This window comes from Hippoglossus stenolepis, chromosome 11 (assembly GCF_022539355.2).
Source record: "Hippoglossus stenolepis isolate QCI-W04-F060 chromosome 11, HSTE1.2, whole genome shotgun sequence".
Classification (NCBI taxonomy): Eukaryota; Metazoa; Chordata; class Actinopteri; order Pleuronectiformes; family Pleuronectidae; genus Hippoglossus; species Hippoglossus stenolepis.
Window position 1 is genome coordinate 14,038,823 of NC_061493.1, and position 26,348 is coordinate 14,065,170.

General features: G+C 43.0%; 1 protein-coding gene across 4 annotated transcripts; it reads left to right on the forward strand.

Annotated features, from left to right (window-relative positions):
• The first annotated feature begins 5,190 nt into the window (after window positions 1-5,190).
• Window positions 5,191-24,092, forward strand: per2 (period circadian clock 2). Of its 4 annotated transcripts, none has more exons than XM_035171098.2 (24): window positions 5,191-5,400; window positions 9,205-9,657; window positions 11,585-11,677; window positions 11,930-12,084; window positions 12,346-12,467; window positions 12,877-13,078; window positions 13,331-13,382; window positions 13,916-14,058; window positions 14,308-14,386; window positions 14,507-14,613; window positions 14,718-14,871; window positions 14,961-15,075; window positions 15,297-15,437; window positions 15,593-15,683; window positions 15,796-15,973; window positions 16,109-16,233; window positions 16,383-16,589; window positions 17,052-17,315; window positions 17,569-18,452; window positions 18,832-18,948; window positions 20,305-20,542; window positions 21,100-21,226; window positions 22,221-22,371; window positions 22,760-24,092. In XM_035171098.2, exons 2-24 carry the CDS (start codon window positions 9,323-9,325, stop codon window positions 23,030-23,032), a joined length of 4,353 nt encoding a protein of 1,450 aa, XP_035026989.2. In that variant the 5' UTR covers window positions 5,191-5,400; window positions 9,205-9,322; the 3' UTR covers window positions 23,033-24,092. The 4 variants fall into 4 exon arrangements, with proteins under 4 accessions (XP_035026989.2, XP_035026990.2, XP_035026991.2 ...); XM_035171099.2 differs by having other exon boundaries at window positions 5,192-5,400; window positions 15,799-15,973; XM_035171100.2 differs by lacking the exon at window positions 18,832-18,948 and having other exon boundaries at window positions 5,192-5,400.
• The last annotated feature ends 2,256 nt before the right edge of the window (window positions 24,093-26,348 follow it).

Consider the following 26,348-nt stretch of genomic DNA (forward strand, 5'->3'; position numbering starts at 1 on the left):
GATCTACTCAAATTGCCAGGGCTGTGTTTGGCATCAGATTCAACACCATGTTTCTCTTCCGCCCGAGTCAACAAGCTGAAAGATGGAAGGACTGAATCACTTCCGACTGGCGATGACTGGGAGGGGGAGATTTGCTGATGGAGGAAAGACATAATGAATATTAAAGACACGGAGGTGTTCTGCTAAGCTTGTTTGATTAAAGAGGAGTCAACGAGGTAAATGTACTTAGTGTTCTAGTTCCCCCTTTGGAAAACTGCTGGTGTCCTTGTCAACAATCGAATTGACAATTTAAAACATAGAACATGAATAGATGGTGCAGACACGTTCAAAAACGTAATTCTCTCCATGGTTTGAACCTCAGTCACAATACCTATCCAGGCCGCCTTTGTTGGACTGTAACCATTTAATGTTCCAGATTTTTTTACTGACTGCTAATAGCATCATCTTTCTGCAGTCAATTCCATCACTGATGAGAGAGTATTTAATCTTAATGGAATTAATGCACCTTACCTACTTAATTTGAAAGTGATTTGAAATTGTGCACTTTCATCGTTGCCAGTAACTCAATTCAAGGTGTCCAGTGGTGCTTGTAGCCTGCTGACTAATATCTGTAGTTTCGGCCTAGAGCCTTAAAAGGACCAGGGACATCCTGTCACCTGACCCCCAGGTACTTCAACCATATGTGAATTGAGGTCATGCTACAAATGTAATGAAATTGGATTGAAATGACAAGAATGCCTGTCTTCCTATGGAACTAACCGGAAACAAGTGTCACAAATATAATAATAACCCTTTTTTATCACTTTGGAGTAATGTCTTGTGTAAAGATGTATGACTTTATAGGCTCAGGGATGTTGGAGTGTGACTAAACCAGTTGTCTTAGTAAACCACTGACATTTGAAGATACGGTTCTTGTAATCTCCATTAGATTTTCAGTAGAAAACATCTAAATTCCCTCTTGAAAGAAAGAATAAAACATTCGGGGTCCCTAATGTTTGTGTTTAGGCTGTAAATTACTGCTGTGTAAATTCTTCCACAATCCACTTGGGCATGAAAAACTAACCTGACTCGTGCATTTTTCTCACTGGCTCACTGCCGTTTGGTGGCGGTGAGCAACAGCTAGGATAACTTCTGATGAAGTGAGAACGCCATCTGTGGCGTACGTCACGTTTGCGGCAGAGTGAGTTTTCATACAGGAGCACTGACACCCGCCCACCCGTCAGGCAAACTGCATGTGGGAGGCAGCGTGCTCACAGACAGACGCAGCCTGGGCTGTGAGGCCTATAAATGGAATCACCGACATGCAAGCAACCAGATGTTGCTTGCATGTCTATATATAGTGGACTGAACACAGCATGTATCAGTGTCCTACATGCAACAAATGTTGTTGCGCTCGTGAAAAAAACCATTTCACTCGTGTTTTTTCTACAGCTCTTTCAGTGTGAGGGAGATTGCCCCGTGCTCACAGCCAGGAGGAAGGGACTGAATCACTTCCGGCTGATTGAATGCGGGATGGAAATTTGAGGTGTCTTGTTGAATGGGACAGAAGTGCCCACCACACAAAGAGTGGACGTCACTGCAAGTGTTTCACCTTCGATCCAATCACAGAGTTTTACTGAAAATTCTCGATTGTATTGGCCCACATCAAACAGACTTCAGCAGCTCTGTGTTATACTGTATGTTCCCTATAGTCAATGTACTGGAGGTTTGTTATACTGTATGTTCCCTATAGTCAATGTACTGGAGGTTTGTTATACTGTATGTTCCCTCTAGTCAATGTACTGGAGGTTTGTTATACTGTATGTTCCCTCTAGTCAATGTACTGGAGGTTTGTTATACTGTATGTTCCCTCTAGTCAATGTACTGGAGGTTTGTTTTACTGTATGTTCCCTCTAGTCAATGTACTGGAGGTTTGTTTTACTGTATGTTCCCTCTAGTCAATGTACTGGAGGTTTGTTATACTGTATGTTCCCTATAGTTAATGTACTGGAGATGTGTTATACTGTATGTTCCCTATAGTGAATGTAGTTGAGATGTGTTATAACTGTATGTTCCCTATAGTTAATGTTCTGGAGACATGTTATAATGTAAGTTACCTATAATGAATGTTCTGGAAACATGTTATACTGCATCTTCCCTATAAGTAATGTGCTGGAGATGTGTTATACTGTATGTTCCCAATAGGTAATGTCCTGTAGATGTGTTTTACTGTATGTTTCCTATAATCTTCTTGAGGTGTGTTATACTGTATGTTCCCTAGAGGTAATATACTGGAGATGTGTTATACTGTAAGTTCAACCCCCTCTTACACACTTCAAATCATTGTTAGAAACACATCTCTTCTCTTTGGCCTTCTTTTCCTGTTGAGAATGCTTTATCTCAGCATATTTGATTAGTTTTTTTTATCATTGGTGTTTTGATATATTAGGTATTGCGGTTTTCTTGTTGTACCTTTTACTTTGTAAAGCAATTTGGTCAGCCGTGTTGTTTTAAATGTGCCATATAAACAAAGTTGACATTGACAAAATAAAGAGATTTCACAAGTTGTGTTTCTGTACAGTGTTCATGTGTCAAATGGTGCACCCACAGAAGCAAGTCATTTTCGTACGTCAGAAGTTTTTATTTCTAGAATATCTATTCAAATGTCAAAATGCTTTAGATGGATGGAAGCAGGGAGAGAAGGATGGATGGGTGGGTGGACTTTGTTTATCCAAAACTGGGAAATTCCTGTGTTTCAGCAGCAAGTATTATTTTATTTTTGTGAGCAGGGTAGACTGTGATTTTGACTAATTTTCCATAATTTTGTCATGCAGCATTCATCCCACATGAACGTGTAAGTGGGGGAGGACGCAGCTGGGGTTGTCTCTGAGGTCACACATGCTTGGCACTCTCATGCGCCCTCTCACCTTTTTTCTATTGCACTGGCTCAGCCCGCCACAGAGCACGAGGCAACCAGCACCAGTCAGAACAGGCGAGTGCTTTCTGCCATCTGGTGATCTGTTCCGCATGTGAAAACTTGTTTTTCTGTCCGGGTATAAATCACACTGCAGACTCGGCTCCATCTGTGGACCCGCACACGGAATTAGATGATGGAGGAATCAAGACGTCAACAATTTTGCACTGGTTGTTTTATGTAAACACAGTTTTTGTTTTAGCGACAGTGACTCGCAGCATTAGACAATTACCTGCTCTCTATGTTATTATATCGTATATAAGCAATATGTAATTCTGATTTTGTTTTACATACATGTTTTACGTTTTATGCATTTTGACAGAACTGACCATGCAATCATGATTTTTTTTTTACATGCAACTATAACAGCATGTAAAATCACATTTACAGATCAATGCAAACAAGTAGAAGCTTCTAACTGCTTATTCTTCTCTATTTGTGGCGTCTCTGCCCAGAGCAGATGGTAAGACAGTGACCCAGCACCTGTCTAAATGTGTGAATGGATGTCAGGAAGTGTGGCAGGTTAATTCCTCACTAGTGAGTCAGGATGGAAATAATTATTCTAAAGGCAAGATACACTTTTACTTTAGCTTTATACCTTGTTTATAGTGAACAGTTTCATCTTTTTTGTGTCTGGGTAACACTTTTGAATAAAAGTGGTAAACAGTTATTTTATTGTGGTGCATAATGGATCAGTGATAATCTAGCTATTCGAATTCCTTTCTGCGAGGAAGCTGGTTTGCAAGCGTCTCCCTACATCTGTCTGTTTCCTCCAGGTGGTCTGTCTCAGCACACAGTCCTGACATGGAGATTCCAAATATCCTATGGGTAGGTGTAACGTGGCAGTCGACACGTGTTTAGACCTATGATAGACTCAACCTGTCCAGGGTGCTCCCTGCCACTTGTCCATTGTGAGTTGGGTAATGCTTCAGGCCCTCATCATGATTCAAACAGAAAGTCAGAAAGAAATGTCAAAACGCAGGTGGTCAATAAACACAACGACACATAACGATGATCAAGTTCATAAATTCTATCACATATTATTAGTCAGTGTAATTAAAGTAAAGAGTGTTTGCATTGTTGGCATCAGTTAACAAACCTTTGCTGCCAAAATTCAGTAAATTCACCACTGACAAGTGATTTGACCTGCAGCAGGCAGGAGTCCAAACCAGACCAAGCCACTAGGGGGAGTTGTCACCAACTCTAAAGAAAATAATCCACAACCCAAGGAGTGTATGAATGTACTTATGTGTGTGTGTGTGTGTGTGTGTGTGTGTGTGTGTGTGTGTGTGTGTGTGTGTGTGTGTGTGTGTGTGTGTGTGTGTGTGTGTGATATATTTCATCTGACTTAATTAAATTAAGTACATGTACACATGTATACATATATGTGTGTGTCTATCTCATTAAATATACAAATATATAAAATATAAATATATAATATATATATACACACACACAAAGTGTTTCTGTTATTTTATGTGACTCACATGTCTGTTAGACCTAATGCAGTTGCAAAATATCCAAATCTCTCTAACTCATATATATATGTGTGTGTGTGTGTGTGTGTGCGTTAATTAAATGTGTATATTTATATAAATGTATGTATGTATTGATATCTGAAAATTACAACTTTATCTATATACAAAGGCTATATATAATCAATGTTATGCATTTATATGCAACTTTAGGCTGTATACACATAAACAACACATCTCTGCAACAGGACTCACACAAAGTGTTTTGGTTATTTTATACGTATCATACGACGTAATGCAGCTGCAACCTCAACAGTAACATCCCTGCACAGATTTTATATAAGGCTCAAAATTATATTAAATAACAGTCAGGATTAAAAACACTTCTTTACGAGAGTCGAGGAACTTCTCTGCTGCGTGAATGGCCGATCAGCCGAGCCGCAGCGGCCCCGCACACACTTGTGTAACCGTTTAGATAACAGCGCTGAGCCGCGCTGAGCCAACCATCGGCATCGCTCCATTCACCGGCAGCTGCGTCCCGGTGGTCTGCTGTCGCCTCCCTCACGCCGGTGTGCGGCGCGGTGGGTTTCCACGTGAACGCGGTGACATCCTTATGTAAAGGGAGTGGCTGCCTCGCTGACCAATCGCAGCGCGGACCGGCGACTTCAGCGACCGTGCCCATGGAGGCAGGAGACGCCGATTGGTCCAGAGCACCGTGACGCGGTGACGAGCAGCTTTCCGGACCAATCGGCGCACGGAGGCAGGAGGGGCTCCGAGCAGAGCACGGAATGAGGTCACCAGCTCCGCGGTAGATACAGAGCACAGTCCCGGCGTGAGCGGAAACTTCAGCTGCAGAGCGCGGTGTGTCGGACGGACTCAGGACCAGAGGGAACCAGCCACAGACACCCTCCATACAGGCACGGGCTCATCTCACGGACCCACCGGAAGCCGCAGAGCAGCTGTTCCTGACAGGTTGGTGGACTTTCTGCTTGTTCGCTCGAGCGTCGTTGTTTTTATAAAAACCGTCTCCAATGCATGTGACACCAGTGTTGACGTGCCGCGGTAAGAACATGGGAAGTGTCGGTGTGACTGGATGAAGCGTGGGAGCTGCAGGAGTGTGTCAGAGCGAGGGTCAGCCCCGGTCAGTAGACCGCAGCACACTCCAGCCCTGACCACATAACACACATTTATGTAAGGGCAGTGACGGTGCTCCAGTTGTCTGTGATCACGGTGCATATTGTGTAGAGATCTGGTGTCAGTGTGTGTCACATGAGAAATACGCCTGACATCAGCAGCAGCAGCAGCAGCAGCAGCAGCAGACACAGATGTGAGGAGACTGTCTTGCTGCTCCAGTTTGTGTAACTGTCTTGGCCACGGAAGAAGAGCACAGCACTTACATGAAGGACTCGCTGCGTCTCGGGAAGCGTCCATTCATAATGATGATGTTCGTGTCTATGGCTTCAAGTGAGTTGCAAGTATTTGCCTACAGGTCTGGTTATATTAATTTATATATGAATTTAAATTGGTATTTAAATGCAGGGAAATTGGCAAGATAATTAAGTGCAGGTAAAAAAAAAAGGAGATTTAGTTTGTTTGTTGTGTTGTTTACTTAAAGAGTCGTCTTAATGCGTACCATTGGAACTAAAAAATGTAATTGTGATTTACACCTGGAAACATCTTATCAAAGAATAAATGAGCAAAAACTAAAATCTGTGTCAGTGCTAACTTGTGGTGTTGAGATTTAATATCCAGCGGCAATCAGACTTTTAAAAGTCTATGTGTCAATATTGAATTATCCATTCAGTCCCATTGGCAGTAATGAAAGCCTCAGGAAGTCGGTATTGACAATATGCCGCCTAAACCAAAAGATAACATTCATTTGGCAACAGGCAGAAGAATTAAATTTTTTATCTTCACTCTACGAAAAGAGTGCACTTTACAAATTGTATATGCAACATTGCAAAATTAAATTATCTGAGTATAGTAGAGGTTTCAGTTCTTAATCGAGGAGGTGTATTTTTTCGAGAAGGTGTATGGCAAGCCTTTTTTTTTTTTGGTTTACCACAACCTTCACCTAGAAGAAAAGAATGAGTCATTTGACATACATTGTGGACATTTCTTGTCGTCATCACCTGCGCCAGCAAGAAACCTGATCAAATACAATCAAATTTAAATTTTCCAACCTTTAATAACAACCTTAGCTTTAATGGTTATAGGTCCCGTCTGAATGGACTGTTCCTTTTTCTACAGCAACAAGGGCCCAGAATGACTGTTTGATTGCATTAACACGACTGAGAGTGCCTGAGTAGAGCAATATGTACGCAACCTGTGATTGTGTTTCCCTCATCTATACCTTGTTAGACCACCTGCTCCTCGATTCTCCTCCATTTCATTGATGTAACTGCCTCTTTCACCTGCTGCCAGCCGCTGTGCACTTTGGAAGGAAAAGCATCATACATGACATTTAAATGTGTCATGGCCTGTGTTTATACAAAAGCTATAGAAGTTTTTTTTTTTTCATCTTGCATTTTGAGAATAAAGTCAAAATATCAAGAATTAAGTTGACATGTTAATAAATTCTAACTTGATTTTGAATATTGAGAATAAAGTACTAATTACCTCCACCAAGGAGAATGTGTTTTCACCCTGTCAATTTGTGGTTGGTTGGTTTGTCAGCAGGATTATGCAAAGATCTGGTGGATGCACATTTCATTGATTTCGCTGGGAATAATTCATGGATCTTAGCACAGTAGTGGTTGTAACTAGTATGAACTCTTGCCCTAATTACTCAGGCATGCGGGCAGTCCGCTCTAGAACTTTGGACTAGACTTTGAGTAGTAGTCACTTCTTCTGCTGCAGCACTCGAATAAATGACCTTGGTCAGCAGTTTATGCAGAAAGGCCTGCTATGAAGGGGATTTTGATTTGATTCTTCAGAAAACAGCCTCAATCACAAAGCTGATCTTAAGTGCTGCACTTTGCGCAGAAGGCAGGTCATTGCCCAACTCACGGCTCTATTGTACCGTGCTCACTCCCAAGGGGGGCTGACTCACCACACACTGACCCAATTCAGACATCAGCAGGGATGAAAACCCCCTACAGGTCAGGTTTGTGACAAACCGAATTGCATAATAGTGAACTCTCTACCATCTAGGGCCAGAGGACGAGTTGATCATTAACAGACACGTTTTATCACTTTGCGATAAAGGTTTGGCAAAAACCGTGAGCATCTTTTCAAGTGACCGGCTGTTTAAGAACTAGTGCAGTGCCCATAAACCTGTCTGCCTGGAATGGGCTGTTTGCTTGACCCGTGGTGCATTCTCTGCCTTTCTCTGCTTTTCACAAGCTGTACACAGTCTTTCAATGGGTCATTAGCAGAACAACAGACAACGTGAGCGTCCCAGTCTGTAAAACCTACGTAGCATATCTTTGTGCTTGCCCAAACTTGACGCACAGGACTTGCCATGGTGTGATGACTAAATAAACACAATAGACATCTCCAGCTTTGAAGAGTGCAGGTGAATTTGTCACGACACAGAGCGGCCAGTCCTCAGAGTAGAACAATTCTTTCCATTGCAGGGCAGAGAGAAAGATATACCAGCACTTAGTCAAGTACCCAGCCAGGACAGAGGTTATACTTGGATGTGGCTTTCATGTGACTGTACCATGTTGGCCAGGAACAGGATTATGTGAGTGCAGTAAAACAAACACTGGGCTACACTACGTCCACCATGGTGTAGTTTCCATAGTTCTGTATCATTATAGGCTAAATTCACCTTTTCACCTCAACCATTTGGCCATTTTAGTACATATAACTTCACATTATGTTCTTGCCAGTTATATTTTACTTTGCTCCACAATTTCTTCTATAGTCGTCAGTCATTGTTGTATTTGTATTTTTAGTTCAAAGCTGTTTCCTCTGATCATGGTTACCTTCCATTTAAAACCCTGTTGATGCTCCAAGGGAATCTGGCGTTCACTGTTGATCCACATGGATAAGTGTGTAAAATCCACCATCATAAACCAGGGTTTTTCTTTATTGACCTGTGGTGGCCTTCAGATGAATGCTGTCTAGTGTTTTATGTTTTCCTCGGTGGATGATCCTTTGAAAGGGTTGGAAGGTTCAGATGGGATTGACCTACTGTTCTCAAAGGCCAAACTGTCGACCAGTGAACCTTTTCATTGTACATCAGAGGAGCACCTGCAGAGGTCAGGGATCAAACCCTGCTCTGTTCTCTGATGCTGTACCAGACAAAAAGACACTTGAAGGAGGATTGGTGCAGCATTTGTCTCTTTTGAATCAGTTTGAACTGTGTGTGTGTGGATACCTGACCCAAGCCCGCCGGGCCTGATGGAATTGATATGTACTTTCGGGTCTGGTCATAATGGCTTTGTTATCTACTTGAATTTTTAAACTGCACATGCCTGTAATCTGGGAAAATATCCAAACCACAGAACGTCTGTGGGGTTTGGGTCAGGCTTGGCTACCTTTCTCTCCACCTTGGTCGGGTTCGGACAGAAAATTGCAGCCCAAGCCACACTATGTGTGCAAGTTAGGTTTGAATTCCTGTCTTCCAAGTGACCACTGATTCTATCGCCTTTCCAGGCAGAGTTGTGGTTTCAAAGTAAAATGGATAAATGTATTTGCAGATTAGCAGAACATTTTCATTTAAAAACCAAAGTATATGTGTATTTAAAAGTTTTCTCAATATCTAAATTATGAATGAATTGCGGTGCATGATGGGTACTGACGTGTGAAACATCTCTCTCTCAACAGATCTATCCACTTCCTACCTTATTCCCTGCAGTGACACCCCTGTTAAAATGGGGTGATTGTTGTTATTTCTTCATCCAACCAATTGACCTGGAACAAGCCTAGGGCAGCACATTTCCTGATGTCTCAAGATTCAGATTCCAAACCCTACCACTTCGCAATTCTGGAGGACCAGGATGGAGCCTCAGGGTGCCGAGCATCCACGTCCTGCAGCCCCATGCCGAGAAGGGCCTCTGGGTGCAGCTCGATGGCCTTGCTGCACACCCATCGCAAGAACGCCCGCTCTCGCTCGCTTCCTGAGGAGGACGTAGAGATGAAGAGCAGTGGGTCGAGTGGGAGCGGGACCGAATCGCACGGCAATGAGAGTCACGGCAGCGACAGCCACGGCTCGATGGGCAGTTCAAATGGAAACAGCAAAGACTCTGCACTGCTGGAATCTTCTGAAAGCAACAAAAGGTCAGTAGTGTTTGATGACATGGTCATTGGACCGTATCTTTTTCTGGTATGCTGTCTGTGATTGCAGGTGAAAAGGGAAAAGAGCGAAACACTGAAGTGGAACGCTTAATTGCTCTTCCTTCTGCCCTCATAGTTAATCTTCACAGATTCATAAAATCTCCAAGGTTGAAAAGATGAACAATCACGTCCGTTTCACCTCCCACCACCACAGTCTTGTCATAACAAATGCAGCTGTCGGCATCGGATGTGTCTGTCTGAGTTGACTCATGTCCTAGTGAGCCAAGGCATCAGGGATGGCCATCAAACAGGAAGGGCACTCGAAGCATAAGTGAATCCACTCCGTCGGTTGTCTCTGACCATGAGTTTCCCCCACAAAATACAAACGTGAACAGAGATTGATTTGAATAATAGCTTTTAAATTATATTGCTGTCAATGACACTCTTTCTGCCCAAAGTAAACAGATTTTTTTTTTGGCTAAACGGCGACAAAAAGTAATAAAAGTGTCACATTTTATTAAATGCTTTCTCTCATGTTAAGTTAGTGTGAATAAATCAATGAGCTCAAGAATGATTTGATTAAATAAATTGTCTTTTTCTTGTTTATAATTATGTATAAGTTTAACTTTATTTAACTAATCACTCTCTAAGTACACCCTTAACAGCAAACTCAACTACAGAAGTAGGAATTAACTTTTGTCACTAGGACAAAATATTTCCATGACGCACAAAGGATTGTGTGGACATGTGTGCTCAGTGTGAATACAGCCTGACCAAAAATTGTTTTTTAAACAATGCAGTAGGAGTGCAGAGCGGATATTGACCAGTGAAGGAAAAGAAAGTCACACGCTTCAGCGCCTAAGTATTGCCACAGCAACGCGGTATTTGTCTCTTTTTATTACTGGCCGGAGCGAGCAGATTTGCGTGCTTTCAATTTTGTTTTTTTCCCCCAATCCCTACCCTGCCTCTCTTACCTCACCCTCTTTTTATTTTTTTTAACCCACTCCCTCTTCCTGTCCCCAAACACACACACCAGCTCCCTCCTTCGTCTGCTGACGGAATCAGTTTCAGCTTTTTCTTTTGTAGACCACTCCTGCAACGGCAATGTAGCCTCAAGGTTCAAGGAAACATGAACATGTCATTGTACGGATGTATCTGATGAACTTTGTTTACAAGAAGCGATTAGTTCGGTACCTAGTTGTGCTCGGAGAGGCTATTTGCAAATGCTATGTCTATACATAGTCATTTAATCCTGTTATTTGTACCAACTAGTGCACTGATAAGCGTGTGGGGCAGCAACTCCACACCAGACACATCCTGCACACAGTGTATATTTTATCAGTCAGTATGTGATATATTATTGTACTTGACGTTTTGTATCTATGGGAAATTATGTACTACATCAATCAAATTGCAATTTCTTTCGGTGTCACTAGCAAAAAAGCCCCCTTTTTTTTATGCCACTACTACATTTAGAAAATACTCTGCACTGTAGAGTAGGAGACCAGGAGTCAGACCGACACTGCAACCAGAATTTCCAGCAGCACCCCTGCTGTCAGATGTATTCAGTCTGCAGCTCTTACTATATTTGTGCTGTGCCCCCGTTGTGCTCGAGATGCACTTAAGGTCCTCAGGGAGGTGAGACTGACCTCAGATTGGAAGTGTTTTCTTCTCTTACCTGGCTCCTTAATGAGAATTGAAGCATACAGTACATGCTGTTCCCCCACTCACCCCCACAAAGACAGAAATCAGCTGATCTTTTTTTGGGCTCACCTTATCAACACCCCGCATTGTAAAGCCGAGCATAGCTTTTTTTTAATATCCCAGGGGACTGTTGGAGCCTTGGCGGAGGGGTGGGCTCTACTGAGTGACATTTTAGTTTTCCTCTGTTTTGCTGCATAATGTTCACTTGTCGTCGTCTCCCCCACAGCTCCAACTCCCACAGTCCGTCTCCTCCCAGCAGTTCAAATGCCTTCAGTCTGCTAGGCTCAGAGCAGGACAACCCCTCGACCAGTGGCTGCAGGTAAGTCCAGTAACTGCAGCTGAAACACTTATTTGAAATCTTTAGAGCCCAACCGATATAGATTTTTGTGGTCAATGCCGATACAGTGTGTCTGTGAGAGGCATGATTTTATCAGCCTAACCCTAATCAAACAGGCATTAATTCTCATACATTGTGAGTTATCTTCTACTTTCATTGTTTAATCTCTTTTGAGGGACCTTTTTCCTTGTTGCAAAATCTGACTGGCCTCTTTTGTCGTTGTGCAACCCACAGTAGTCAGGAGTCCGCCAAAGCCAAGACGCAGAAGGAGCTGATTAAAACCCTGAAAGAGCTGAAGCTTCACCTGCCTGCTGAAAAGAGATGCAATAACAAGTCCTCCACGTTAAACGTGCTCAAGCACGCGCTGCGCTGTGTCAAACAGGTGGAAGGTAAGGCTGCGCTTTGTTAGACCTTCACAAGTAAATTCATAAATACAGCTGCTGGTTATAAGAACTTGTTAGCCGCTAATGGTAAGAGATGAGCAGGTAGAGGTTCAGTTGTACAGATGCAGCTCGGTTGTTAAAGAATATGATGTATTTTAGTGCAACACTGAGAAATCTTTCATCATTAATACATGACTAGAGTGTGAGTAGATCATCTGCTGTTCACGGTGCGTATGTATTCATCAGACATTGACTCTGTTTCTACAGCCAATGAGGAGTATTACCAGCTTCTGATGACCAATGACACTCAACCTTCAGGCCCGGATGTGTCTTCTTACACAATAGAGGAAATAGACAGCATTACGTCTGAGTACACCCTCAAGAACAATGTGAGTAACTGAGTAAATGATCACTGAGTAATAATCATAGACTGTGTGTAATTTGTTATATACATATATATAAATACTTTTTTGTTTGGTTCCCTCCACTTACATGGAGGTCGCATTTACAATCTATACTGCAGCCAGCCACCAGGTGGCGATTGAGACACTTTGGTTTCACTTTCATGTCATCCATCTTTATAAACAGTCCATTGTGATTGTTTTCACTATAACACTGATATTTATGTTCTTTAAAGCTGCTCATAACAATAAATGCTTTGACAACTATAACAATTCATTAATGTTTTGTCCACTTTGCTTGAATAATGAAGGTTTGAACAAAACAACTTTAATGTTACTGCATTCAAGTATTTTTTTTTTTTATTCATCCCACAAATTTGGATTTTGTGTTCTGCAGGACATTTTTGCAGTGGCAGTGTCTCTGATCACGGGACGCATCGTCTACATTTCGGATCAGGCCGCCTCCATCCTCAACTGCAAGAGAGAAGTGTTCAAAAACACCAAATTTGTGGAGTTCCTGACGCCGCAGGATGTGAGCGTGTTTTACAGCTTCACAACGCCGTACCGCCTGCCGTCATGGAGCATGTGCACCGGAGCAGGTACAAAAACAACACAACATCAGAAAAATCTGACATGACTTGATAAACATCAGACCCAGAGCTGCACTTTTTCAGTTTCGCTTCGACCCCTGTATGCCTGGGAATAAATAAACAACTCAATTCCGGGTAAATTCATCGCATTAAGTGCAGAGCTGTTCTGAACTAATCAAAGCTTGATTGAGACACGACCCCCAGCATATGCTCCGGAAAATGTTACCTCTGAATTAAAACATTTTTCTTTAACCCTTTCAGAGTCATCCCCGCCTGACTGCATGCAGGAGAAATCCTTCTTCTGTCGTATCAGGTGAGTGGGTGTCGGTCCATCTGCTGCTCGGACCTGCTTGTGTTGTTTATTCATGCTTCCATTCCACTCCAGATGCCTTTCAATTAGTTTGTGACATCATAAGCGTGTTAAGTGTAATCGAATGCTTTTTCCAGGCAATTGACACATACATATAGATACACACACAGACACACACGTACACACATGTACATTTGAAGAGGCAGACAGGAAACATGGGGGAGAGAGAGACGAGGGGAACCAAGGTCCACGGTCACAGTAGAACTGCGGACGTTGTGGTGACTTCGCATGCACTCCATTTGGCCTACAGATCGCTCTGCACACACACATTTAAAACACACACGTGCACGGAAGCACACAACATTAATTTACTCTCATTAACTGGACACAGAGATGGATGATTGATGGATGGTAAAAATAACCGCACAGCATCCCCTGGTGTTCAGAATCTTGAAATCCATAAACCATAATTGAGAGTATTTGTGAATAGACCATCCCTGTCTAACTTAGCTCATCTTCTACATTCTAAATTACAGCGGTGGTAAAGAGTGTGAGGGCAACATGCAGTACTATCCGTTCCGCATGACGCCGTATCGGATGAAGGTTCAGGACACCGTCCACTCTGAGGACCAGTTCTGCTGCCTCCTCCTGGCTGAGAGGGTTCACTCTGGTTATGATGGTAAGTACCTGACTGCAGGTTTTGAGGAAAAACATGATTTAATATCACATTTCCATTTGTTTTCCAGGCACACTTGCTTTTATCAGTTATATTTCTACCATTTCTTCTATATACACTTTTTTTTATATATCAGAAATAGTCATACTACTACTTTAAATATAAATTGTGTTATAAATCAGCACCTTTCCCCAGTTTGTACTCCTGTCAAAGGTTTAACACTTTTCACAATTTCACAAATTTTCTTTAAAGCACCCAGAATTCCAACAGACAAGCGGATCTTCACCACCACACACACTCCCAGTTGCGTGTTCCAGGATGTCGATGAGCGGTGAGCCACGACAGAAATGCTTTTAATGCTGAGCCCAAAAAAATATATATGTTGCACTGAATCACACAAGGACATCGTGGTACTAAATAACTGAGATGATGAATGTTTTATTTGTATCAGGGCTGTTCCTCTCCTCGGGTACCTCCCTCAGGACCTGATCGGCACATCCCTCCTGCTCCACCTGCATCCCAATGACCGACCCATCATGATGGCCATTCACAGAAAGAGTGAGTCTACAGAATTATACAGATCAAGACAGAATTTCCTATGTCTGCACTGCAAATCTGTCCACACACTGTTCTAACTTGTGTTTTTGGGGCTTTGTGTATAGTCCTTCAGTACGCAGGGCAGCCATTTGACCACTCATCAATCCGCTTCTGTGCACGAAACGGAGAGTACATCATCCTCGACACCAGCTGGTCCAGTTTCGTCAACCCCTGGAGCCGCAAGGTCTCGTTTGTCATCGGGAGACACAAAGTTCGCATGTGAGTATCAGTCTTAGAAATATCTAAACAGATGCACAGTCTGAACGTTTCTGATCTTCATCGACTGATGTTTTGTCGTTGTCCAACAGGGGCCCCGTGAATGAAGATGTTTTTGTGGCCCGGGCCTCGTCTCTCGGGGAGACAAAGACCATGGACTCTGACATCCAGGATATTACAGAGCAGATCCACCGCCTCCTGCTACAGGTGAGGGAGGATGAGAAATGAAAAAATTTAAGGATGTTATGTATGGATTAAGAAAGAAGGCAGAATCTTTTAGTCGTGATAAATCCTAGAAGCAGAGCTGAGGGATTAGAGCAACATCTTCCTTTCAAAAGACAAATTAGGCGAAGAGACACTTGGATTAATTTAGGCAGTTCTACATCATCTTCTCCTTTTTAATCTTCCCTCTCTTTGTCTGTGATTAGCCGGTTCATAACAGTGGGTCCAGTGGCCACGGTAGTCTGAACAGCAATGACCACCTTCTGGGACTGTCCATCTCAAGTGAGAGCATTAACAAGGGCAAGATGCTGCGGGAGGAGGAGGAACTGAGCAGCAAAGCCAGACCAGTGAGTACCAATCGAATACAAGGTGGCCATACCTGGACACGATCATACAATAACGGCCCATAGTCCTGGGTTTAGTGACTTATATACAAAATATAACACAAAACATAGAAAGAAAATATTATTTCTGACCACAGCGTCTTGTCTCTATCTCACAGCGAACTTTTCAGGAAATCTGCAAAGGCGTTCACCTTCAGAAGAGTCAGGAGCAGCAGACATCCAAACCAGACAACAAGAAAAGCATCAGCAGTAAGTCCAGCTGATAAGCTGCAGACGCATATTTGTGTGTAAAATGTATGCAAATAATCATATATGCGGTCTAAGCGCATCACTCGTCCCCTAACCACTGGCCTCTCCCCAGTAGAGTCTGTACAGAAGAGCCCAGCCGTGGTGCAGACCAAAGAATCGCCCACCCCTCTCAACGGGAAGGAGCCGTGGTCTATGGAGGAGAGACAGACATCTGTCCAGGAGGAGCTGGCCTTCAATGACCAGACTGTCTACTCCTACCAGCAGATCAGCTGTTTGGACAGCGTCGTCAGGTACAAAGTTTACATGATTTTAAGGAATAGTATCCGTGATCCCAGAATTTCATATATATATATATATATATATATTATAACTAATTGACAATAAGAGATGGTAAACTGATCAGTGTGTTGTTGTGATTCCTGCAGGTATTTGGAGAGCTGTAATGTTCCCATCAACATGAAGAGGAAGTGTCAGTCTTCTTCCAACACCACATCCTCCAACTCGGATGAGGACAAACAGAAAGGGACCAGCAACATACAGTTGTCTGAAGGTGTGGCACTGCTTCTGTTCACACCTCGAAAGGAAACTTATTGTCACATCATCACATAAAGCTTCTAATCCCTTCACACGTTGCTCTTTAAACTCTCTCAGACTCAGAATACAGTGTCAGTATGTCTTCTCCTCTGTTCTCTTTGGCAGAACCAGCTTTGTTAAAGGATCAGTCTGGAGTTTCTGCTATGGATGATCGAGACAAAAAGTCCGGTGATGCCGCCACTCCAGTAGTTGGCACTTCGCTGCCCCTGCCTGTACCTAACAAACCGGAGAGTGTGGTGTCGATCACCAGCCAGTGTAGCTACAGTAGCACCATAGTGCATGTTGGTGACAAGAAACCTCAACCTGAGTCAGGTACAGTGCAGTGAAAAAATATTTATCTCCAAAATAACGTCATCTGTTACTGCATATTTATACTAAGATATCAGATCAGAAGAAAAAAGGAACCAGAGTTACAGGTTCAGTGTGTGAGATGTAAGTGAAAGAGATTGCTCAATGGCCACTCTGATGACTATGATTAACCGAAAACTCGAGGAAATCCCTCTCTAATTTGGGGCCAAAATGAAACAGAAGTACTTTCTGCAGGCACTCCCTATAGCCAATGTGAAGGCCAGACTTACAGTCAAACTCACAACCTGGGGATGTAGTAAAAGACATTGATCATATATGTCATACTACACCTACAATAACAATGGGCCATTATTTTACAGGCCACTACCGTGCCTGTTCAACGCTTTTTGTCGTTTTCACTGCAAGCGCTTCACCTGTCATTACTGGACTGTGTGTTAAGTAGTTTCCCCACTGTCATCTGTGCAGAGATCCTAGAGGATGTACCAGGAGCGGGGGAGACGACAGAATCCTGCCAGAACGCTGGGGCTCCTCATTGCGCTGTTTCACATCCCAGTCAGGAGAGGGAGTCCTACAAGAAACTGGGGCTGACCAAGCAGGTTTTGGCGGCCCACACGCAGAAGGAGGAGCAGGCCTTCCTCTATCGCTTCAAAGAGCTCAGTAGACTCACAACGCTGAAAGCCAACTGCTCTGAGTACCTGGAGCGCCAGCGAGAGCAGATCGCCACTGATGGTACCACTGAACACCACACAGACTCATAATCCCTATCATACATCACAATTTATGGGTATACCTTCAAACTGCATTAATCATTTTGGGCTAAACAACGTAATTCGTAAGAACTGTGGCAACGTCACTTAAGAGAAGTCATATGGGGCAAGAGGCAGAAGTAGTTACATGATTTTCCAAACTTATTTAGTCGAGAAAAATGAAAATGTCAAAATCACTTATCACTCAACCCATTTTGTTCTTCTCGACCCTCCAGCTGTGCCCGCTGCTCGACCCTTCAAACAGGCTGGACTGGTTACAGAGCCCGTCGCACGGCGAGGAACACGGAATAAGAAGACCAAGTCGAAGCGAGCGAGGCAGGTTGAGTCCTCGGACAGCACGGAGTCCCACTACAGTCATCAGCATCTGCGGCCACCTCGTATAAACCATGGCCTTAACCCCACCTGCTGGTCCTCCTCTGACACCTCGCAGTCCCCGTATGCCATGACCTACCCTGCCATGATGCCAGGCTACCCTCTCCAGGGTTACCCCACACCTGCTTCCATAGCGACTCGCACAGATGCCCCTCTAGCAAATTTTGGGGACAACCAGACTGCCCAAGCCCCTCCCTGCCCGCCATTCCATCCTGTTCCCTTCACTGCCCCCATGGTCACCCCCATTGTGGCTTTGGTGCTGCCGAACTACATGTACTCTGCAATGACCCCCGGGCCTCAACCACCACAGCCAGTGTACCACGCAGAGACTGGAGGCTTCACCACCCAAACACAGCCTTTTTGTCAGGCTGCCTTCCCAAGCCAGGGCACCTTCATGGTTCAACCCTCCTTTTGTGTCCAGAATCAGTTCAACCCCCAGAACCTTTTTGCTCCTCCGGCCGGTTACCTGACCCCATCGTACCACCTCCCTCTATCCGCGGAAATCCCAAAGGGCCTGGTGGAGGCCCAGTCTCGCCCCTCGACGCCCCAGTCTGGATTGGGAGGAGGTCCGGCGTCCCCACCTCTGTTCCAGTCTGGCTGCAGCTCACCCCTCAACCTGCTGGAGCTGGAGCTGTCTGTAGACCTCCTGGACAACACACTGCTGCCCCCTGGAGGACAAGGGAACACTGCTGAAAGGGAGAAAGGAGCAAGTGGCACTCCATCCAAGGTGAGGGGGCTGAAGCAAGTAAACAAGGAAATAACCCTCTCTCTGTTGCTGTCTTCTCTCTCTCTCCTTTCCTCCCCATGTCTTCCGAAGCGTGTGACTGATATTCTCCTTAAACTGTCAGGATAAAATGTCAATGCCTCACTGAACTTTTTCATTGAGGCTTGTGTGGACCCCCATAGGGAGGCTGTGGCATGGTCCCACTACAATCTTTTGTCTCTCAGCCCCCTGTGATGTAATGCCATCATCACAGTGATTCCTCAGTTAAAGTGCCAGTATTTTACTGTTGTATTGCTATGCCATATGTAAAGTCGAATCCATCTCGACTACTCCGATGAAATGTGGCCAAGGGTATTAACACATGATGTTATTATCCCTATAGCCGTCTCTCAGTCTCCTTGGTCCACCTGGACCGTTGTTTTGCGAGTGCACGTGCTGTGCCTGTGAGCGTTTGTCTTGGGATAAAGTGTTCTCTAGGCTGAGGGCTTACAGCAATGAGGTAGGCGACTCAACAGAAAACCTCTATACTTCTCCAATCCCATTTCTTCCCAAATCATATGTCAAATATGTCTGTAACAGTTTCCCCTATTATTCCTTTTCATGACTTATGATTTGCACTATCCTTGTCTGTTGAAGAAAATATATTGCGTTGTATTTTTAACGCATGAGACTGAGAAACTTAAGGATAACATTCATAGCTAGAGATGTTCCAATACAATTTTTACCTTCACAATGCAGACTCTGATACCTGGACTTTGTGTATCATCTGATATCGTGTACTGATCCAGTACCAGTACATTTGAAAATATAACAACATATATAACATGTTGTAACAGCTGTATGCTACCAACCCTGTATGGAAGTGATGGCTGCTGCTATTTTTGTATGGTCTGGCTCAGGTTAAACCCTTTAACAAACAAATACATACAGAGCATAAATGCCATAGAACTTATTTTATTATCTAGTTTGAGAGTCAAAACTGAAAAAGAAAACAAACTAATAAATCTAGGGAAACCACAACAATTACTTCCTTTTAAATAGTAAATGTTGCCATGTTGCATGAAATATTGCATATTACATTTTAGGAAGCTCTAACTGACAGTACACTACCGGAAAAATCCCTTCCTCATCGAGATGTGTTTTCCAGGAATAGAAAATTGCAGTTTTATCTGGGTGGAACTACTACACTTTAAAGAAGTGGTATCGGATCAGTACATAGGTTTGCGTACTCACCGGTGCCCGACCCGACATTTTCAGCAGTATCAGAGGCATTTCCTTTGCCGGTATCGGTATTAGAACATCTTTGATCATCGCATTAGTACTGTATGTATGACTTGTTGCACATATACTCTTTGATTTTGCATGCAAGGCCTCTGAGGCTTGAACCACATTAATAAATATCAGTAGTTGAATCCAATTTTAGCAGCAGTGGGGACGTGCTGTTGTTTTCTCTGTGTTCTTTTGAACTGAGATGTGACCAGGAACACACAAAGAATGTCTACAACTATCCACTGCTTACATATTGATCTTTTCACTTTTGCACTCATAAATATATTTTACACTACTTTAAATCAGCAGGAGATGGATTGAGATCACTGTCATGTTGCTAACTGAGCTCAACCTTTAATGGTGTGATATGGTGCACCAGGTTATCGGTGAGGCAGACTGATTTCCATGCTCCTTACAGATATTTACTCCCAATGGAGGCTTCAAATGCAGAGGCAAGACGCAACACAACTCATGACACTGCGCCTGCCTGTTTCATAAAGAAGCACTAGACGAAGGGAGCACTGCAGTCCATCTCTGAAGTCAGGCTCCTCTTTAATGCTTTTGTTTTTATGTTGGTTTTTTTCAGGCAAGCTCACGTGGCGACGGGAACACCAGCGATGCCAACTCTTTATCCAGCGGCATGTTGGACATTCTGCTCCAAGAGGACTCTTGTTCAGGCACAGGCTCGGCCACCTCGGGGTCCATGGGCTCAGGGTCAAACGGACGTGGAACCTCGGCCAGCGGGACGTCCAACAGCGGTACATCTAATAGCAGGACATCAGGCAGTGGAGTGTCGGCGAGTGGGACCTCCGGCAGTGGAACAGGTCCGAACTTAACTTTGTACATCTCATGGACAGCATTAGATTAAATCAACCTCACACAACCTCGGGGGGGGAAATCAGCAGAACAAAGTTACAACAAGTCACATCAGCTTTGTTTAAAGAAGGAATATTATTCTCATATTCAGGTTCATAATTTTACTTGAAAAGATGAACATACTTTAATGTTCAAAAAAACACATCACGGTCCTCAAACTGTCCGTTGCTGCAGCTCCTCTTTTCAGCCCTTTGGTTGAAATCTGGTTTTAGCTCCCAACTGTTTAAAGCCCAGTCTGCGCTGGCCAACTCTGTTGTGATTGGTCAGCGGCTTCAAGCGCATGTGGGGAATTCAGCCTCTGCTCACGCTTTACCTGGCTTTGTTAGGGGGCGTGCCAGACTAGCCGTAAAGGCCGCAGCCTTCAGATCTTTTTACCGTTCATAAGCCATGACACAGTCTTCTGCTGTTGTGTTGCTCTGCCATGTGTAAGGTTAAGTCAGTCTGACAAAGTTACTGTGTTTTTGTGATGAATAAAATCGTTTGACACTCTCCTGTTTGTTTTCAGGAAGCAACAACAGCAGTAAATACTTTGGCAGCGTGGACTCGTCCCAGAACAGCCATAAGGTCAAAGGTCATCTGAGCGGCAGCGTCGGAAGGCCCGTGGACATGGAGCAGAGCGAACATTTCATCAGGTATGTACTGCAGGACCCGCTGTGGCTGCTCATGGCATGGGGGCGCAGCCAATCAGGAGTAGGGTAGTGGCTCTCTAGACACTGCTGTGTTATAGTTAATCAAACTTCTGTTTGTTGTGGAAGGGTAAGAGTACCCCAGTAATAGACTGGTTTACCTTTTAAGACTGTGGAGGATACTGTGGGTTCAGCCAGGAGGCAGAAAGTACACATGATCTCATCTCATACATACACAATAAGCTGCTAGAGGACAATGCAATTCTTTAAGACATAAACTTGTTCAGAACAAGTTTATGTCTTTATGTTATTATACCATAACATATCTGCACCCTGGCTCTGCTCACATCCCATAGTTTCATCACTGGGACCTGAGAGCTGTAGAAATACAATAGATGGTGGTATCGTTAATTTGTTGGAACTTAAGTTGCACTGTTTGCATTTTACAGGCAGAATTAAATACAGAAATATGCCCATTTTTCTCGAGAAGTCTTCACCTCAGCTTCATAACAACACCTCGTACTCCTCCACACTACTGCCGTAAATAAAAAGGGGTTAACAGTCGTGCAGCTTGTTTTATTAAAACTGTTTGTATTTCGCTCTAGGTGAATTTTCCCTGTGCCTGACGTGCAAAACAAAGCCACAAAGATAGATTTTCTGTTGTGTTGAATTTAGAAACAAGAATCAGGATGTAGTGATATTTCCCACCACCAGATGGCCCCCTTACGTTAGCACAGTTGAAAGATAAGAGAAGCCAGACAGTCAATGGGCCTGTCAGCAGATGATTATCAGCAGAGTCCGATTTTTCTCGGGTTTTTCTGATGTATTGCAGGAAGTGGTGGTGACAAATATCTCGAAAACAATCATCCTTTTCTTTGTTGTTGTCAGAGGAAGTGATCTTCTAGTGTTCAGAGTTTTTCAAACCCTAACCCTTATAAAGCGTTGTCAGATACGACTGTTGGTTTGTGTGCTGAGTGCCTGTGTTTGCTTGTATGTGCAGTGGCATCCAGCAAGTGCTCCGAGAGGACAGAGAGAAGCTGCGGCTGATGCACATGAACCAGCCGTGCTTCTCTGAGGAGCAGAAGAAGGAGCTGATGGAGGTCCACCCCTGGATGAAGAATGGAGGTCTACCCAAGGCCATAGACATCAAGGTAGAATATTTATAGTCCATTATTGGAATGAGAATTCTATATGTGATGAATAGATTTATTGGTTGATATTTGGATGTATCTGTATCCTTCTGTCCCAAAGTAGATGTGGCGAAAAAAACACTGTCAAAAGATGTGAAATTCATTATATAGTTATATAATAACTTAGGTTTTTAAGAAAGAGGCCTCCACATTTTTATGGATAACATAACATATTTTAAGATTGTCACTCTTACAGATTTTATCTTCCATATGAACCCAATTTTGCAGACATTCTCCAGAGTTCATGTCTGAAAACAGCTTGTGTTTCTCAAATGAACATGTATCTCCTCCTCTGCTCCTCTCACCCTCTCGCTTTAATAACTCATGTAAACCTGTGTGTGTTTTCCAGGTGTGTTCCTGCTGTGACGGCGCCTCAGAGGCAGCTACGGTATCATCATCAGCAGCAGCAGCAGCAGCAGCAGTAGCAGCAGCGATGGCGGACTATCAGCCAGACCTGGACATCAGTGACACAGAGACGGGGGAGGTCGGCTGCCGGCATAGGCCCAGAAAAAAGCTGTCAAACACGGTCGTAGTTTCCTGCCACGGCCCTTCGCTTGTCTCCAGCTCTCAGACGCACACCAGCCAGACAATGAACTGCTCCAGATTTTCAGAGGGACTTTGATTGACTTTGAAGATGGACTTGGAAGATGGACTTCACATAAAAATCTTCATTCCTGTCTCTGTCTTGCTGTTTCAAGAGTCTTACCTGTAAAAAATATCAAAGAAAACTGGCTCAAATATTGTTGAATGTAATATGTAGTTGTCATTAAATGACATTTTATTTTAATACACTTACGAGCCGCAGGAGGTATGATTTTGTTGGTGCTACCGAGGGTTGCTGGGCTCTATGACAGAGCATGTTATTTTCCATTTGTTTCTGCGCAGCACTTTGGCAAAGATGTGCGGATAGAAGACGATGTGCAGAGGTCAAACAAACACAGAGTGAAAGGCTGCTTTGCACGAACGCCAGGATGTGGCACAGGGGTGAACTAGCCGCTGTGATCATGTCAGTTCCTTTGTTACAGAGAGCCACAGACTCAACGGCGGCTCTCTGAAGACTTTCACTACCTCCATCCTCAGCAGGGGAGGGAAAAATGCTCAGATCGGAGTGCAATCACCATGCAAGGACAATCCATTAAAAGTCTGGATTCAAAAAATTTGCTTGGATTATCAGCATTTAGTCTAAGTATCAAAACTACTATTTGTGCAGAAATGTCTTTTTCAGGATGTTACATTGGATAATCTTTATGTAGGATGTTTATTCTATATATTTAAGCTGTTTATATACGACAATGTCTCCTATTTTATGACATAAAACTAAGTAATGTTCTGCTGAGCCCCGGTCGTGAAGGAGGTGGTGAAAAGACAGACCGGTGCAACACATTCTATAAGCTCTGTAAGTTATATCATTTCTTATAATATTGAATGACGCAACATTTAATATTGAAACTCTCCCTCTCTGGTATTTGGAGCAGCCCGCAGTGCGGCTATAGGAGTTCTTTCTTTTAACATCAGTTCACCAGCGGATGTGGCATTCGTGTCAGTGTTCAGCTGTGAGGCGTTTACTATCTCTGACATTCAGGTTATATAGTGTTATTCCAGTGCTCATGTGAATGTTTGTAACACTCCATGACTCATATAAATACATATATATATTTTTACATAAAAGAATTTCTGTTTAATTTCTGTGTTTTTTAAGTTATGACGGAGGACAGGGCCACAGATAGAATATTCACTGTAAAGACTGGGTTGTGTAATTAGGACACTTCCCAGTCTGGACCGCAGCACTTTATGGTGGGTGTTGAATGTAAAGTGGAGGGAATATGGATGCCCTGGCCAGTTTTAAAAGTGTGCCACATGACACTTGAGAGCTGGTCTGATGTCGCCCCCTCATAAATATGGAGAGGAGCATCCTGTGGGAGCGACTGGGAGCCAGGACAAACGTGTGGTGGCCTCAGAAGTCAGACTTTAGGGTTATTGCACGGGTGTAAAGCAGCTCAGACAGATGCCAGGTAACTGTGGAGACTTCTTCACTTTGATGCTGTGTCACTTTAAACTACCAGGAAGAAGAAGAAGAAGAAGAAGAAGAAGAACTCTTTTCTCTTTTCTCTTTATTCATTTGTCTCTTGTCTTTTCTGTTATTTGAACAGACACTGACAGCAAATGCACCTTATATTTGTTAAATGCATTTCCCTTATTTGTTTCTCCCTTTTTTTTTTTATAAAATAAAATCAAATGTTGCCTACTTTCAAGTGCAGTGGTAGATGTGTTCATTTCTCTCATTGTTGACACGTGACAGGTACATCGCACGTGTTAAACCGGACTAATACAGAACTGATGATCGATTAATGAGTGTCAACGACCCAAGGAACTATTGGCTGTTTGCAGCAGATCGATGCTTGACAACAGGGATCCGCTGATCACAGGCTTGAACTGGTTTAAAACTGCGTCTGCGCAAACGCCCTTTTTGCACATTTCCAACATGAGATTTAAACACAAGAATCAAACTGCGGTGTTTTCTAAGCGGTGCAATGTCCGCAGACCTTTATCCTCCTCTGTGCTGAAGTCGTGACATTCACCTTCCCCATGTAAATGAGTGTGTGTCCCGGCAGACAGACGCTCGGTAGCAGGCCTGATCAAAGCGGCTCCTGTTCACACCTTCCAAGTGTGAACATTTACAATCTGCCCTCCCGCAGCGGCCGCTTCACACCTCCAGCAACCCCGCAAATCCGGTGTATGGCCGCGGGACACACGCAGACACACATTCATGACACAAGTTCATCATCCCGGGTGAAACGTCTTTCTTAGATATCTTCAATAAACATGATATTAATAATCCAATATGGGAATTGAACTGTTAACAGTATTGTACATATCATTTAGTGAGCTGGAGTATCAAGGGAGAAGTAATGAGTAAAATATAAGATCATGTTTTATTAGTCCCACAATGAGGAAATTTACTATATTACAGCATCAGGAGTCAAAGTAGGCATCAGTAAGAAATAATAAGTAACATGCAATACTTAAGTGAAAGGAATGGGATAAAAACTAATGTATACAGTATAAAAACATGTGGCCTATATATTTTTTTATTATTCTTTACAAAAAAAAAGTGAAAGATGTAGGCTATATTATGTATATTCTCTGTATTTTTATTTAATTGCTATTTTTATTATTGCCTTTTTAATTTCCACCTCATTCTGACTCTCTGCTGCTGTAGCAAGTGAATTTCCCCAGCGTGGTTTTAATCTTATCACCACAATGCAAAACATATACCCACTATATGCATGATTACACCTATATTATCACACACTGTTTCATTGGATTGGTAGGATTGAGGTGTTGTATCCAAAATCTGTCCTAACTACAGCTGTCAGAAAGTTTTAGGAACAGTCTATGTACTACAAGGTAGTATAATATTTTGTGTAATGTGCCATAAAATGGAAATATTCAAGTAATATACAAGTATCAGGATGCCGTAGCTGATCATATATAGTAATAATAATAATAAACTTTATTTTATCTAGCACTCTTCTTAACAATGTTACAAAGTGCCTAACAACAAAAAGTAAGCCCCCCCCGACAGGGCAGTTGACTAAAAGGCCACATAAGAGATAAAGAAATATAGAAAACAAAAACAGTAAAATATCAAGGCAGATCTCATTTTAACTACTTTGTGTAAAGTTGCTGTTTATGCAGGCGTGTTCTGAAAAAACGAGTTGTAAATGTAGCTGGCAGATTAATATAGTATAAAATAAAGTATTCCTGTATACTGTAGTGGGGTGTAAGTGTAAAGAAACATCAAATACACATGTAAACACCACAACATGCTGAACCTCTTTACTTGATCTCCTACATATTTGTGTTTTGGATACAAATGAATATACAAATGTTAACTACAATCATTTAAGGAATTGTACTTAATTACAGCACTTGAG